Here is a 17,518-nt window from a genome sequence, read left to right as displayed (position 1 = left end):
TTAATGGAAACGGAGGAGCCTCAGGGTGTTGCAGGAAGAGCACTGGACTAGGAGTCAGGGACATGGACAATGGTGTGGGTGCTGCCGCCATCTTGGTGAATTTGATCATGCCACAACCTCACCTGGCCACACTTTTCCACATCTGAAAAAGGACCTGGTTAGATCATTATTTGTTCTTTCCAGCTCCAAATACCATCTCTCCATTATTGATACTTTAAGAGGATCTTGGAGAGGATAATGTTTAACCCAAAGGGATACCTCTTGAATTGTGAAGTTTCTAGCAAAAGTAAAAACAAAAATCAGGCAGAGAATACTTCCTGCTTCCCCTCAAAAAAATCACACCACAAGTACAAGCGACTTCGCCTATGATTTAATAGCAAAGGCATTCCCCTAAATATGTTTAGAAATGTATAGTTTATAACACCCTTTCAAATATATGATTGCATTCTGATTCCTGCAACCATGAAACAGATAAGGAAACTTGAGTCTCAGTTATGGACTGACTTGGGCCATTTCATAAAGCTGGTAGATGGTGGTATGAAGGCTGGTCTTCCAATGTCCATTTAATCACAACCAAAAGGATACTCCTACATGTGCTTTGTGCATGGATCTGGAGTCCTACCACAGCATGAGCCCATCCACACACCTAAGCTTTCATCAGCATCATCATCATTACCATCATCATCCACAATGATCTTATCTGAGGACACAACAGACACTAAGCAGTGGTTGCCGAGAACAATTACTAAGGGACGCTAGTGTCATTTCAACACATACACCCAAATACCTGCCAACTCCACCTACTGGAAAGATCAGTGCTGTGTGCTCGGAGACGTGCACACACATGGCCTCCCCACCATTTTCTCTCCTCATCTCAGCTCCTGAAGAGGCACATTGATGAGTCCTTTCTTCCCAAACACGCCCCTTTTCAGCATCCCTCAGTCTGGTACCGCAACAGTCTCTTGGCTGAGACAAGAGACCATCAAGGAACCACAGGTTTTCTCTCCTGCCCACCTATGTTCAGTTACAAGGGTGTGACAATGGTGTTTCACACCATATAATCAACCCTGCCCCTCCAACTCCATTTCTTAAAAAATTCATAAGTGCACACGAAAGAGAAGAAAACACAAAACAGAACCAGAGGGGCAAAAGGCAATCTTGAAATGAATTTGACTGCAAAAGCTTATGTTCCTGCAGGCATAGTAGATATTAATAATTCAACAAAATATTACAGTAATTACTATACTTTGCAAAATCACAACAGTGCACTTCAGCGCAACTCCTACCAATCTCCCTCCAACTGCAATTAATAAATAAAACACAATTCCCTATATTAAATTTGTTGTTTAAAAGCTAAATATTTTATCAGAACTAATATATTTTAAATAATCAGTCAAGACCAGAAAAATCCCTGGCCCCGCATGTCTCCCCACTTGCAGTGAAATCCCATCTTCACAGCTAGAGCAGAAACGGACTTCAACTAACAAGAATGCACTGAGTGTTAAGGGCTTGAAGACCCCCCCCACTGAGGGACCTGAGAACTGCTAGGCCCCAACACTCTGCTGCAATCTGAGCAGGCTGCTGGAAAGAGTGAGAAGGAAAAAAAGGGGGAAGATTAATTCTTTTGGACCATGAATTCTGACCTGCCTCACTGGGTTCCGGGAAAAGCCATGAATTACAAAGAGAGGTGAGGGACAGGAAACCACCACAGACACACCTAAGTATAGCCCTGAGCATGTATGAGGCTAATGACCTTGAAATACAGGTGAGCCTCCCTTTATACTCTAGTTATGTTCCCACAAATTTGTTACACCCAATCTATCAAGTTCTGTTGACTTTACCTGCTGTATCAGTTAACTTCTGCTGCAAAAATGCTGGGGAACAAACCACTCAAATCTCAACCACTTATTCTCACAAGAATCATTTATGCTCATAAATATATAGGGCAGCTGGAGGTTGGCTGACTCAACTGCGCTCAGCTGGGCAGGGCTGCTCTTGGCTGGGCCAGGCTGGTGTAGGCTAGGCTTGGCTGCACATGACCTGTCCTCTCTCCCAGGACCAGCAAGTTGGCCGGGGCATGTTTCCTCATGCAGAGGCACAAGAAAGCAGGTGGATACCTGATGCCTCTTGCTAACTAAGCTTAGAACTGGCACTTCTTCTATTGACCAAAGTGCGTCACAAGGCCAAACCCAAAGTTAGGAGGTGGAGAAGAAATGCCCCACCCCCAGAGAAAGGGTACTACCAGGGCCCAGTACAAAAGGGGTTATAGAGAGGGGCGAGGAATTATATAGAGAAACCAACAATACAGTCAACTACACCTGCTAAGTACTTCTTCAGCTGGCTTCTCCTCACCCACCTCCACTGCCACCACCCAAGCCATCACTCTCTCTAGCTACAGCGACAGTCTGGTCTCCTTTCCCCCATCTAACCCATAGGGTGATCAGAGTGGTTTTGTTTAATGCACATTTAATTAAATGACTCTCCTACTTTAAACCCTCCCAATAGCTTACCCCTTTGCTCTTAAGATGGAGAATAAACTCCTCCCCCCTGGATCCATAAGGCCCTGCCCATCCCTGCCTGTCCAGCTTTATCTCTTGCCAGCCTCCAGCCCACAAACCCTCTTCTCTCTGTCCTTCTCTCTGTCCCTTTCAGATACTTTCTTCCCTCATGTCTCAGAAGCTATGTGCCCAGAACACTCTGCCCTCTCCTCTTCACCTAATTAACCCTGTGCATATTTGAGATCTCAGCTCATCTGCTTCTGCCTCTCTGCCCTCTCCAAGTTAAATGTGCCTAGTGTAATCTTTGATAATGTCATGAACCTCTCTTTCAGAGCACTGATCACCATTATATACTCAGAGCCCAGCAGGGCCTGGCATCTAGCAGGTACTCCAAAAATATTTGTTGAATATTGATGACATTTTCAAAAGCTATCTTACATTTTTTAAAATGACAAATAGCTAAAACTACTCTTTTTTTGGCTGAGTTTTATATTAAAAGTATTCAGATAATAAGCATCTATGGCAAACTGCTCTGTAGAGTTTAATCCCTCACACCATGCTGCTGATTTTGTATAAATCTGGTTGTAATGCATCAGGTCTCCTTAAAGGGTTGTGCATCAGTGACCTGAGCAAAGCCAAGGTGGCCCATGCTAGACACCTCCTTCCCTTACTCTCATTAGTCCTGAGTAGGAGAGGGATACATATAATCCCCAAATAGCAAAGATGCAAAACGAGCAAGTACGCTAAGTACTTCAAGACCCAAGGGAAATTTTTTTGACCCTAGACTTCCATGTCCAGATGAACCACAAGCCAATGCAAAAGGAAAATAAATTTTAGAAATAAATTTATCATAATTTTAGACCATATAATTTATCATCCAAGCCAGGATTTCTTGAGAATTAAAAGCAATATATCAATATTTATGTCAGGACACAGAAATAATCCAGGACATTCTCATGCCCTCTCTACAAAAAAAAAACTGGAGGATAAACCACAGAAAAATGAAAATCATCCCAAAAAAGAGGAATGGAGCCACTCCCCATCCCCCCAAAAACCCAGAAGTACGAACCCAGGAGTAGAATACATAGAAATAGTAAGATAAGAACAGGAAGACAGACCTAGAAAGAAATCAGTACAAATAAGAATATCCAATAATACAGTTAAGAAGCTGGAGTATCTTGGCACAATGGTGAAGAAACAGATGTTTCTTCTCTCTGTGAGGATGATAAAACAATTAGAAACTCAAGAAAAAAAACCAAAGAGCAGTACAAGAAGGTTACAGCCCAAACTACTATGGCAGAATTCTGAGCAACTGTCACAGCATAAAATGATCTACCCAATCTTTACTTCTTATCATGTCACACAGATTTAGTCATGAGTATTGTCAACCATACTACTTTGTTGTAGATAATAAAAACAAGCGTAATATTCTGAACATTTTATTAGTTTCATTCACTGTGCTCTAGGTTACATCCAATGTATTTCCTAAGCACCTTCCGTTGTTCTCTGTTCCTAACATTTTCCTAATGTGTGTTTCCCACACACAAGACTATACACTTTGGGGTGTCCAGTCTGCACCACTAGGCAGTATAGCAGATGCTCCCCAAATACTTCATATTATCTAAAAAGAATGAGGCCAGGCAATCAATACAGGTCAAGTCCTGGAACAAATGTTTTTTTAAACTCCCAAATTACACTCCCATCTGAGAATTTTATTATATCAGATGTGACTTGAAATAAATTGTACATCGTGCCTGGAATAAGAAGCATGAGGTTTTTAACGCCATGGTATGTGTGCTAATGGAAGGGTTTCGTTTGTGATGGGCGAAGGCAAAACAAGGCGGCTGTTGGACATGGTCTCAAATCTATTGTGGAAGGACCTCCAGCCACTTAAAGCATAAAAGGAGAGGTAAGGTAAACTAACACCATGAGTTCATACCGCCCCTGTTCACATTGCTTTGAGAACCATTCTTTTTAAAATGCTTCCAGGTGTGTTATGTCCTTACTTAACTGTGACATAAAGGGAGCCAATGGGATTGTCCCCATTTCACACATAAGGAAATGACTGACCTATTATCACATCTAGTTTATGCTGAGATGGGCCTGTATCAATTTATGCAGCTCATCCATTCTATAGATAAAGAAATTGAATCCAAGAATATTCAATAACTTAAGGAGCATCACACTAAGCAAAGAAATGAATGAAAAAATGAATGAACAAATGAATGCACCTCTGCTTGGGGAAGACCAAATTTATGCATGCTTGAAAGAAGCGTTTTTCAGTATTTTTACCAGCATCCTAGACACTCTCCTTACTAATGTACCCATTAAAAAACAACAACTCTCATTCATAGACATATACTGAAGAGTTTTCATTCCCTTACACCTAAGAATGGTGGCCGGCTAAAAGCAGTTACTGTACGTGAGTCAGAAACCCAAATCCACAGATCTCAGCTCCCAGGCCAATATTCTTCCCATCCTATTATGATGCTTCTCACTGATGAGATCTTAGAAAGAAATATACTAATGGGAAGCTAACTGCTCCCTGCCCAAATCCTGACAAAGTCTAAGAAAAAGAGGAATTGCACCCACTCCCAGGTAGGACATCATCTGCCAGCAGGTAGAGGTCAAAATTTTAGGGAGCCTCTGTTTTATGTATTATGAAGAACCACCACAGGTCCTAAGTGAGGTGGGGCTGCTTAGCCTTGAGAAATGACAGTGCACACTAATTTGGAGGTGTGTGTCCCCTTCTCAAATCCCCAGCACCATGTTCCTGCTACTCAGTATAAACCTGGAGTGGGATCCTTTCTTTTGGAAGGTGCCAACTCCAAGGAGGACCTCTCAGAAGTGGGGGCAGTGACTTCATCCCCCTCCCCACACCCAATATGGACCACGGGAGGCCCCAGAACAGGTTTTTAAAAGAGTAGGAGGGAAATTCCTGGCTTGGTGTGATGGTTAATTTTATGTGTCAATTTGACTGGGCCACAGGGTACCCAGATATTTGGTCAAACATTACTCTGTGTATGTCTGCGAGGATGTTTCTGGATGAGATTAATATTTGAATCAGTGGACTGAGTAAAGCACATTGTCCTCCCAGTGTGAGTGCCCTCATCCAAGCCAGGAAGGGCGGATTAGAACAAAAAGGCTGAGTGAGAAATAATTCTTTCTCTTTGCCTGACTATCTTCAAGCTGGGACACTGGTCTTCTCTTGCCCTCAGACTCAGACTGGAACTACAGCTGGGTCTCCAGCTTCACAACTACAGATTTAAGACTTCTCAGCCCCATTTATAGTGTCTGTCTATTCCTCATAATAACTTCCTTTAGATACACATACATATGCACATAGACACACATACATATGTACATATACATACACATACGTAGATATAGACATACATGCACGTACATTCACATGCACATACACACATACATATATATGTACATACAAATGTATACGTATACATATATATGTAGGTAGGTATGTATACATATACATATACATGTATGTATGTACATATACTTATATACACACAAAGAGATTTACAATGAGGGGTGTGTGTATGCACACACACATACTGGATATATATCGGATGTATATATCCTATTGCTTCTCTTTCTCTAGAGAGCCCAGACTAACACACTAAGTCAGGCCAGCATGCAGAGAAACAACAAGTGCCAAGGGGATATGGGCAGAGAACCAACAGATCTGCCTAAATGGACAGATACTCAACCTACCCCATTTCCTGCCTAGGCGAATAATAACATTCTTAACCAACATGATAGCCTTCAATGCTAGACCCTTTATACTATAGCATACTTTAGACCCACGCCGTCTCTAAGATTACCAACAACCTGTAGGTTCACTATTATCCATCCCACTTTTACAGCCAGTGAAACTGAGGCTCAGACGTCCGTTCAAAGTCGCTGCTGCTTGGGCATCTTCTCATAACCCAATAGACATTTCAGAGTTTTGAGAAACCTTCCAGTCAAAACTTCGCTTTCAAGTATGAGTAACACTGACAGCAGCACAGTGATATGAGCAACTCTTTTGCCTCTAAAAATAGCTTCCTCTACCTACCACCACCCTGGAAAACAAATTTCTCTGCATCTCCAGTTTTATGGTCTCGAAACTCTTATTGTAGCAAGTTCCTCCACTACATGTAATCACATTCAGATATGGCAGCTTGAGCTACTTTTCTAGCCCTGAAAAAAAATGTTCAATTCAGTAATTGTTCCCCATCTCCCACTGAGAACAGATTTTAAGAAGAAAAAGTTCATTTCTGATGCAGCAGTGTAATCTTTAACCTGACTCTAACCATCTGGAAGAGAAACTGCATACCTCACCATAGATGCCAAAAAGACTTGGAAAGCCCTGAATCAGGCATGTGGGATCTCAGCACCAGTGAGAGGGAACAGAGATGTTCAGGGGTGAGCCTAGGCCCAGGGGCAACAAGAAGAGGCCTTCCCTCAGCCCCAAGACACTCATTCTTTACCCAGGCAGTTCTAAGTATTTAAGAAAGTGTTTATTACATTCAACTCAGTAAGCTTCTACTGACCATGCACCATGCACAGGAAGTGAAGGGACACAAAGGCAGAAAATGCAAAAGAGATAGGGCAACCGAGCCTAAGTATCACTTCCTGCTGATTTTTACTTCTAGAGTCTTAGCTGGGTCATTAATGGGTTGAATGGACTGCAGAACGGATGTAATGTATTTGAACAAAACACCCATTTCCTTTTTCTGCAGGAAGAGGCTGATCAACCTCCCTGCCCCCCACTCCCCCAGGACTGAAGTGCCCTGTTGCCAATCAATATCCATCTAGGGGTCACCAAACATCCCCACACACAATTCACCTGCAGGGTGCTGTTTCTCCTCTTCTCTCCTTTGGAACGATTCCTTGTGCAGCATTTTTTTTTATTATTTCATCCTATTTATTTTCACTTCTTTCCCAGGGCAACACTCCCTCTAGTGTCTGTGTAGGGATCTCAGGTTCCACTCTTGGTGCAGAGGGTGCAAGCAAAAAGGGAATACAAGCCTGTATCTCGATGAGGATAAATCACTACAAAATTAATAGTGGGTTTGGCCAGGGTGATAATTCTTGGAAAGAGGCTGCGGATATTCTGCAGATAGTTCTAGTCATGGATATTCCCATTTTACACTAGGCACGAAGCAGAGAGAGCTGGGAGATCAAGAGGAGAAGCACAGCTGGAATCTCAATGTCCATCCCATGGCTTCCATGTAGAAAAGTCTTCGGCACTACATTACAGGTTCCACTTGCCGCCCAGCCCCAGCAGTCCACTGTTCTCCTACTCCCCTGAATGACACATTCCACTAACTCACTTCCTTCAAGAAGTCTTCCGAGATTAGCTGTGAAGCATAATTATGGGTGCCCAAGCCAAGAGAAGCTATTCTCTACCTTGCTGGATGCCTTCCTTAAGGCTTCAATGGAATCCCCCCCAAAAAAATGTGCCACATAAAAGCTGTTAATTAGTGTAATCTTTAACCTGGTTCTAACTATCTGATTCTAACCACTTCTATCACAAATTCTGAGTAGGAATTTCAAGGTCCCCAGTCATTCCCTCCTGTCTTTTTCACTATCTCAGCACAACACAAAAGAGAGATATCGCAAAGGCTCATCTGGCCAAGGATAGGAGGTGCCTGGCAGGAGCATCTCCCTGAGGGTTCTGGCCAAAGCTTTTGCCATTAGCTCATTGGAAAACTTGGAGCAAGTACGTCCTTCCTCTGCTTCAATGTTTCCATCTGAAAGCGAAGGGAAAGCCCTTTCCAATATAAAAATAACAACTGAAGCAACTAAGGTATCCGCAGGGCTTGCCACAGGTCCAGCACTTCTTTTAAGCACTTTGCCACGTACGTTATCTCATTAATCCCTACAGCAGCCCAGTGTGAACGGTACTATTTTCACCACTCTCTTCTAATAAATGTACAAATTGCGAAGAAAGTATAACAACTTGTCCAAGGTCACAAGGCTATTAAGGACAGAGGCACGATTTAAAGCCAGGCACCCGGTTCCAGAACCCATGCTCCTAACTATTTACTATACGGCTGTCCCCAATAATCTCTGAAGAAGACTATGTTCAGGATAGATACACTCCACAAGCATGAATTCACACCCAGACCAAACAGTCCCACAATCCACACCCTAACAGGATCCTTGATTTCCCTATATGGCTCTATTTCCAGTTTTTCCCCTAAACTAGGTCCCAATGTGTGCCAAGTGACAGGCCCCTACTTAGCAGCGGGCAGTTTTACTGGCCAACCGTCCTGTATGGCTGGCCCCACTGTGCTCCAGGGCCCTCTCATCTCAACCCACTAGGGATGCTTTCCTCCGCTCCCCAACAAGGAGTTAATAGCAGAAAGCTGTCTGTGCAATCCTGAAGTTCTTAGACTCCATTACTTTTTCCAAATTTACTACAACACATTTATTAGCGTACTATAAAGAAAAGCATTTCCATAAATAATTAAACCCAAACTACACTGATCAAAATAAATGAGCAAAATGTTCCTGGTGATGCAACCAGGCCTGATTCACTAACTCGAATAATGAGGTGACTCACAAGAGGCCCCCATTAACAATGGTTAGTAAGACACAGATTGTCCAACATTGAGGAGGTTGGTATTTATCGTCTGCAGATACCTCACTGGGTGGGCAGGGTGGATGTAGAACACAGCCAGGGAACCAGAAGAGGAACCAGAGGAGCCTCTTTGGTTAGCCTCATGTATATTCATCCTAGGCCTCAGTCTGTCCTACCTATAAAATGGGCAGCATCCTACCTCCCCTGAGTGAAAATGCATAATCCTCTTGGACACAAAATGGTCTGTAAACCCAAGGAGAAACCTGGGAATGAGTAGGGGACAGCTACACAGAGAAAAGGAACAGGAGAGAGTCCAGATCATAGGATGCCACGTTTCTGTCTGAGCCTCACATCCCTCATCTCTATGCTGAGCGATACGATGAAAACAGTTGCCACGTGCCCTTCCTGCCTTGACATCCTAGGAGTCTCAATGCCGTAGTATCTCTCACAGTGACCCTCTCTCCCCTGAGCTCGCAGCCTGAAACAACTGCTTAACGATTAACCACGTATCATCCCCATGGCTTCTATCTTGCTGTCATGTGTTATTTAACTTTACAGAACAGCAGTCTCATATCCAAAGCATGTTGGAAGGACCTTGAGGCAAATGCTGTCTTATCCTTATTTGGCTCTCCCTCCATCTCACCCCTACCAATCCCACGGTGCCCAGAACACTGCCACACACACAGGAAACACACAGCAAGCAGTCGACTACCTTCCGTGAGTCCATCTGATCTCTGAAGTCCAAAAGGAAGAAGCCAGGTTGTTGCCTAGCTCCTATCTCCATCTTCTTACTAAGTGGGGTAGAGATGCCTCCAAATCTGGTGTCAAAAGTCACATATGAAGTAATAAAGCAGCTATATTAACTCAGTGCTATTAAGAGTGTCAGCCCGTCCTCCCCACACAGCTAAGGCACCTTGCAGCTCTGGGTGTAAGTTCAGTAAGTATGTACTGAGCTGTGTGACAAGCACTGTATGCCACACAACACAAGAAGAAAAACAACACTCACGCTGAGGGGTGGGGGAGGTGCTGTTGTAATTATTTCCTCCTTCATCTCTTACCTTGAAATCACTTACAAAACCATACAAGATTAAAATAAATGAGTACTAAACCCGTGATCAAATGTGTGATGCAGTCTTTGACATTCTATAAACAATTAGGAAAAAGGGAAACAAATGTTTTCAAGGAAAGTCACTGCATTTGAATCTTGAGCAGAGCTGTAAATAACAGGTGCATTTCAACGGAGGAAGAAGGGTACCATAAGTGGAGAAGACCTCAAGAGCAAAGGCTCAGAGTCGAGAAGGGGCTTGGGGCAATGAAGGGGCTCCCTTGGCTAGAGTGAAGGAATCCATCAGGGAACAGAGAAGTGGAAAAGTAGAGCCAGGACATACGCAGTGAAGGGCCCCAAATGCCAGGTTAAAGGGCTCTGGATCTGAATGCAAGCAGGTGAAGGCATTTGAGCCAGAATGTAGACATACTGGATGAAATACCCCTGGTTACCATCACTGTCAAGTTTGAAAAACCTGGGAAAGAAATCACTGATATCCCAAAGGACAAGGACTTCTAATTCCTTCATAGCTTCTGCTCAATAAGACTTGAGGCTGAGTCCCTCCTGCATGTGAGACGGAGCTCTCCCATCTCCACTCACTGCCAGCAAAACCAGAGCACCATCCAGACCCTTCTCTCGGTCACTCCCCATACCTGGGGGTAAGGATAGTTTCCAACTTCCATCCTTCCCCCAGTGTGCATTCCACTTACCCAAGGTGGCCCGCTGACACTACACTCTCTCTTCTCTGCCTGCAACTTCATTAGATCGCTTTCCTCCCAAACTCTCTGAAAAATCATCCTTCGACATTTTCCCTCTATAAGAAAAGTGTCTCAAGCCTGCCAAGAGGCCAGAGAAAGCAGGAAATCAACAGGTGAGTCAAGCCAGCAGGCCTCAGGTGCACCTAGCCTTGGATAAACCCGGCCTTCAGAGGTATCTTCCTATCTCAGCCTGTCTGGGGTTGTCGCACCCCCTCTGCTCCTTATGGGATGAATCAGAGCCCACATATCATCCAGTTCCAAAATTCCCCAGTGACAATAATAGATTTACACAGGCCAAGGAAAAAGCAGTTCTCCCTTCTGCCCTGAGCCTTCTTGCCATTGGAGCTACAACCCTCCACTACCCCCCCCACCCCCACCCCCACCCCCACCTCCATGGCTGCTTCTCTTAAATCCAACACAATTGGAGAAGCCACTTCCCAGCACTTCTTTGCCAACTACAAAGCAAGTTCCAACCACTGCATTTCTGCAATCATTAAATCAGGCCTCCCAATTAAGGAGTTTGCAAATTCTGCTCACCTTGGAAATCACTGCAGGATCTGAGAAGCAAATCACACCCTGTAACCCAGCCATCAGAGGAAACGCAGAGCAGACAAATAGAGACAAACAGCCTGTGTCCAGCCCCTTCCTCTCTCCACCCCACCCCCCAACCCCAGGCAGACAATGACCAGGAGCAATTAGGGCTGTGATGTCCCACAGCACTTCCCAGCTGCAGCTCAAAGGAGAGGCTCCCCTTGTAATATTAATTAAAAACAGATTCTTTTTGGCAACCCCCTGAGGAACAGCTTCTGTGGCAGGCTTCTTTATTAAGCCTCTGAGAAGGCAAAATGCATTAAGATATTGTGACACAAGGTTCGTGAGCAGGGACGATGAAGGCAAGACAATCCAGCCAAAAGCTATTTGAAAAATCTGTTTGAGAGCCACAATTAGCTGCTCCAGTGAGTGAAATACAATTAATCTGATCAAAGCTGTCACTATTTTGCACATTAGGAGTAAATATTTTAGAACACAGTCCAGCTGAATTAGTTAAAGGTATGAAATCCCGCCTGGAAAACATCTGTGTGTTCCACCTCCTCGTGGGCTCAGGGATGGGTTATCTGGAGGCACCTGGAGTTACCAGCATCCCCTGCTTCTCGACACCCCTGCTTCTGCACCAATGTGCAGTGTTGGGCACATTAACTGAAAACTATCTGACAAGTCATTTCAACCAGACACGCTGCAGGGGCAGCAGGCTGCAAGTCCCTGCCACTGCCAGTGAGCTGCTGGAAAGGAATGGGGGGCATCCAAGGGAGAATGCAAGGTTCCCACCTTGGCAACACGCACGGGGGATCCCCATGCGGGGTTACTCCAAAGAGGAGGGGGCACAGAGAAGTGAACTGTCGCCTTTACAACCTTCCAGTCTCCAGAGCCTTTTGCCAATCCAATGAGCAAGCAGGAGGCACCTTCCTGCATTTGAAGGAGAAGGGCAGAATGATGTGTTTTTCTGTTTCCCTGCAAGCTGTGGGGAGGGAGCTCCCTCCGGGTGTTTGTGACACACTGTCTTAGCCATTAATCACCAGGAATCCAGTTGGAGACCGCCGGAGATAGGGTGGCAAATGTCCCTCCAGTGTGGAGGCTCCAAGTCCAAGTCCACTCACCTCTCGCTAGGAACACCTGGCAGGGTAGTAAGGGTCAGAGGGAGACCCAGACTCCAGCCCTTCTTGACACCTTCTAGCTTAAGCCTGCTGGGCACTTCCTCCTTTGTCCCCCAAGCCAACTGAGCACAGTCCTTGAACCAAAGTGGACACATGATCCAAGCCCTGGACAGGGATCTCCTCTGCCCCCGAGTCCCTGGGCACGCCTGGAAAAATGGAGTGGAGCATGTCCAGTTATGCCTGCCTGACATCCTGCCAAGTGTCAGACTGGAGTTTGATCTCAGTTACATGGGGTGACTGAAAACCCTCCCCAAAAGGGAATTCATATCAAGTAATGAGGTCCACCAAAGGCACTTGCAAGGAGAGCAGAAACCCCAGTTCACACTTAAACTGCTGGTCTTCCCAGAAAAGAAGTGTTTAATACTTCGGGTATCAGAGGCAAGATGGAACTCTCTTTTCACGTCAAAAGAGCCTAGTGCTAGGATATCTCCCTCCACTTTGAAACCAATGATGAGGGAAGCTTCCAGAAACTTCCATCATCCCACTCATCCCTCACCCTGGCTTTTATGTAGAGCATCTTCTTTTATTGCCTTCAGGAATGGGGGGGGGGGTAGTTGAAGAAACCAGCCTGGTAATGTTGCAGAAGCTAGTTTCCCAGTTTCTCTTAGAGGGCTTGTTTCCTTAGAGTCTCTCAAAGAGAGGGCCATGTTAACATACTTCCCCTCTTCCCTCAGAGCAGCATAGATCTGATACTCAGTGAAGCCTTTCTCACTAATACTGCCTACACAGCATGGTCAGAATAGGCAGGTCCAGCCCAGGAGCTAAAGAGGCAGTCCCCCTCTCCACTAGAAAGAAAGGACAGGATGGGGTCCCTGCACCCACGTGTGTTGCCTCATCCTTTCTTGGACAGTTAAGACTGGCCAAGAACACAACCAACAAGCATCCCGTGGGCTCTTTGTGGACTGCCTGAATCTCATTGCTGTCACTAAGGGCTCCAAGGCCAACTGGTCCATTCCCCAGGTGCTTCTGCCCCTCCTTCAACTATGAGCCATTTGCCCAGAGGGCACAGGGCTAGACTTGCCCCCTCACTTCCTCTGCTGCACAACGGCATTGAAGACAGGCAGATGTAACTACCATTTGCAAAAAAGTGGTCGCTCTCAAATTCCATCTTCGGGGGACAAGTCAACACACACAAAAAAACGATCCTTCAAGTAAAAGCAGAGACATAAGAAACGCTTTAGGCATTGTGAATTTATACCGTCCAAATGTGGCAGTAATATAGTCATAGATAATGTGAGGACAGCACCTCCTCCTTCTCCCAGAGATACATTTACTTCCACACATCCTGTTCATCCTCCTCACTGAGTGTGAACATGAACGAACACACACACACACACACACACACACACACACACACACACTTCCTCATTATCAAACTAAAATGAAGTTGAGAGTCACACTCCCTGCTGTCAGAGAATTACCTCTCTCTCCCCCTCTCCCCCTCTCCCTCTGGAGATTTCCAAGTCTTCAATCACCCAGCCCTGACAAGGCCTGCTGTGCCCACCCCCTATGCCCAGAGTTGCACACTCCGAAGCTACGGGGGTCTTCACCGGAGGCAGATTAAGCCAGACACCGCGCCGCTGGGGAGTCGGACCGCTCAAATCCTTCCAACCCAGCATCCGTACCCAGGCTGGGCTGCGCGTGTCATGGAGAACCAGGAAACCTGTTTTGGGCAGCGTGGACATGCTGCACTCTGCGGACTCCTCGCTTTCCTGTTCCTTCTCACCCCTGTGACACCCTAGAGCCCCTTTAAAATAAGACGAAAATTTCCCAGGAAATCTTGAATGCCAGCCGTAAAGAGAGGCATGAAGGGGAGGGGAGGAGCTTTCCCATCAGATGAGTTCCCCAAAGCTGCCTATACAGACATTCATCACCCTCCAGACTCTGCCCAACGCCGGGTTCTGATTTTATCCGGAGAGCCAGAGAAGCGGAAAGGATTTTTCCCAAACTGGCTGAAAGTGGGGGCCGTGGACAGGAGGGGAGGGGGGGTAGATCGCGGGAAGCCGCCCCCCATCCACCGGAGAGCGCGTCCCCCTCCGTTTCCTGGCTTGGCCGCAAGGCGCTGGGCCCGGGAGGGCGGCGGGGATCGGGAGCCCCTCCGAGCGCGCTCTGTGGGCTGCAGCAGCTGCCCGGGGCCGCTCGAGCTCCAAGCCCTACGCAGGGCCGTCAGCGCCCGGGCCGCTGGAGTGGAAACTCAAGGGCGCCACCTGTCGGTGCCGCTGCTCTCAGGGGAACCTGGCAGCGGGGAGAAAGAGGTGCGCTGAAAGCACCGGGTCCCAACTCCACTCCGGGGGCCGACTGTGATGCGGGACGCAGCAGCCGAGGCGAGTGTTTTGCTCAGAGACTTAGGTGTGCCTGTGCATGCGTAAGGGTGAGGGGTGCGGAAAGGGTGTTGAATTTCACTGCACGCTTTAAACTTTTTTACTGCCTCTCCTATAGCTTTCCAGGCAGCTGCCTGGGTTTTGGAGGGGGACTCTGTGACGTGAAGGCCGGGGCTTGGGTGGACTCGGCGCAGCCCCCTCGCCGGGGCTGGGAGAAAGTGCGCCTGGAGCGGAGAGCAGCGGCCCCAAGACCGGCAGGGGTCTGGGAGGGAGTGTGAGTGGCCTCCAGCTCCCGGGTTCTTTTTCGCGTGACTGGAGAGGGGAGGCTCGGCAGTTGCAGGAATCCGTCAGTCTGCCCAGCGGGTCCTTCGCCAATTCAGACCGCGGGAAACTGACTCTCCAAGCCGTTTACCAGGGAAAGGGACCACAGATCCATCCCCTGCTCATCTTTAGGACACTTCTTTCCCCCCTCTCTTCCCTCCGGGCTGCCCCAAATCTAGGGTCTCCAGCAAACAAACGTACACACCATCTTACAACAAACTCCGCTAACCTGTTGGGGGCGTGGGGGGAGCCGAATGAACCTGTTCTCTCTACAAGCCAGGGCGCCCCCGCCTCTGCCTCGACCCTCCAGCAACTATCTGTCCCTCGTTCCCGCCCCCACCCCCTTCTGCCCTGCTGTCAGGAGACAGCGGTCCGGCGGGTACTCACGCTGCTGTTGTGTCCGGACCAGTGCACCATGGCTTGATTGTGGGCCGAGTCCCCGGTCAGTGCAAACGAGGTGCTGGGCAGCCGGAGCTCCTCGGCCGCCGCCCCCCCGGCCCGCGGCGCCTTCACCTCCTCCCGGAGACCCTTGGCCGGAGGGCGGCTTCCTTTGGCACCATCGGACAAGGCAGAGGCCCGGGCGTCCCCGCGTTCCAGGGCACTGGGGGGCTGCGCCCGGCGACTCCTCCTCGCGCCGGCAGGCTTGCCCGGAGCCGGGGTGCCTTGTCCCCACCGCGCGCCTGCAGGCGACGGTCCCCCGCCTTCTCCCTGCTTCTTTCCGCCGCTGCCGCCGCCTGGCTGGGACAGCGGCTCCGGGCCGGGCCGGCGCCCCAGTGCGGCGCCTCTCCGCGCCGTCGCCAGCTCCTCTGGCCACTGGCTTGCCACTGCCCGCGGGAAGAGAGGAAGCAGCGCCGGCGGCCGCGACGCAGGGGCCTCAGGGCGCCCGGGACCGCCCGTCGCGCCCCAAGTGATCTCGGCGCCGGCCAGGACCCACGTCGACAGGAGCAGGAGCCCCGTCCGGGCGAGAGGCGCCCCGGGCCAGCCTGCGGGGCGCTCGGTGCGCGCTGCCTCCATCCCGCTGCGGCTGCCGCGGCTCGGGCTGCCGAGAGTGTGGCGCCCGCCGAGGTGCGGGTCCGGCGCGGGGGGTGTGCGCGCGCCGGCGAGCCAGCGAGCGAGTGTGTGTCGGGGGGAGTGGGGAGGGGGCGGCCGGGAAGGAGGTGGCTCGGGCTGGCGCGCCTCGCGGGTCCTCTCCACTCTTCCCTCCTCGCTCTCGACCGCTCGCTCTCTCGAAAGGGCGAGTCCAAAACCAAAGAAAAATTAATATATGCCCCCTCCGTGCTTTTTCCCCCTTAAAATAAGATCCCTCACAATCTTCCTCACCGAGCTCCTCCAGAAATTTTGTTAAAAGGGGTGTTCAAAGGTAATGAGAAAAATCCTCTTTTAAAATATGAAAATCAAGCCGGATCCAGGAGGAGGGGCTGGCGACGGACCCCAATCCAGAGTCTCTCCGAAACCCAGCCTCCAACCTGCTCCCGCCGAAGAGTTCGGAGTCGCTTCTGGCCGCCTTTAGGGGGTTACTCTTCGGGCCTGTTGTGGGGGGCGGGAGGTGGCGTGCAGGGAGGATGTGGGGGGGGGGGGGTCTCGAGGGAGGGGGAGGAGGAGGAAGAGGAGGAGGAGTAAAGTGTTTTCAGCGCCAACTGTTCGGGTTCGGAAGCCAAGGGGCAGACCGGAGCCTTCGCGTGCGGAGGCGGCGCGCGGAAGCAGAGCGCGGGATGGACCCGGGACTCCGCTCGCGGCTCCCGGGCCCGCCCCTCCCACCGCCCCCCGCCCCTCTCGGCCTGCGCCTCCGCCGGGTGCGGGGGCACGGGGACTGCGTGCGTGCGCGTGCGTGCGCGCAGGCGGGAGAGGGTGAGGCGAGGGGTGCGCCGGGGGCTGGCGGGCTAGCGGGCGGGCGCCGCCGGGTGGGGGCACCTGGCGGAGCCCAGGGCTGGCTCGGTGTGCGGGGGCGCGCGCCTCCGTGCGTGCGCGTTTGCACGCATTTGTGTGCGTGTCAGTGTGAGCCGTGGGGTGTGGGGCGGGGAGGGGTCCGCTCGGACCGTGGGCGCTCTCGGATCACGCGCGGGCTATGTTTGCATTTCCTGAGCCTGCGAGTCTTCAGAAAGGCAATATTGAGAGCTAGGCAGGCCGCCCTGGACAACCCCCTCCTCCTGGCGCCCCGCTCACCCATGCTCCCCCACAGCCGGCGGACGGAACCTGGTGATTCATTAAGCCTCCTGGAAGGCGAGGGGAGAGATCCAGGAGGAGCCGGCGGCGGGGTCAGGTGTTTGCCGG

At 49.2% G+C, this 17,518-nt stretch overlaps 1 protein-coding gene across 2 annotated transcripts in view; it reads right to left on the bottom strand.

The window, feature by feature from the left end:
- The window catches only part of SORCS3 (sortilin related VPS10 domain containing receptor 3), a 596,149-nt gene extending 579,165 nt beyond the window's left edge, over nt 1–16,984 (bottom strand). The window contains exon 1 of one of the 2 annotated variants that reach the window (XM_086680815.1): nt 15,635–16,984. In XM_086680815.1, coding sequence (XP_086536941.1) covers nt 15,635–16,261 — 627 coding nt within the window. In that variant the 5' untranslated portion in view covers nt 16,262–16,984. The remainder of the gene's footprint in view (nt 1–15,634) is intronic. The other variant, XM_086680814.1, reaches the window with a different exon arrangement.
- Between the last annotated feature and the right edge of the window lie 534 nt (nt 16,985–17,518).

The sequence above is a fragment of the Puma concolor genome, chromosome D2 (genome assembly GCF_028749965.1).
Source record: "Puma concolor isolate L17-30 chromosome D2, mPumCon1.1.hap2, whole genome shotgun sequence".
NCBI classification, from domain to species: Eukaryota; Metazoa; Chordata; class Mammalia; order Carnivora; family Felidae; genus Puma; species Puma concolor.
This window is presented reverse-complemented; position numbering and strand designations above follow the sequence as displayed.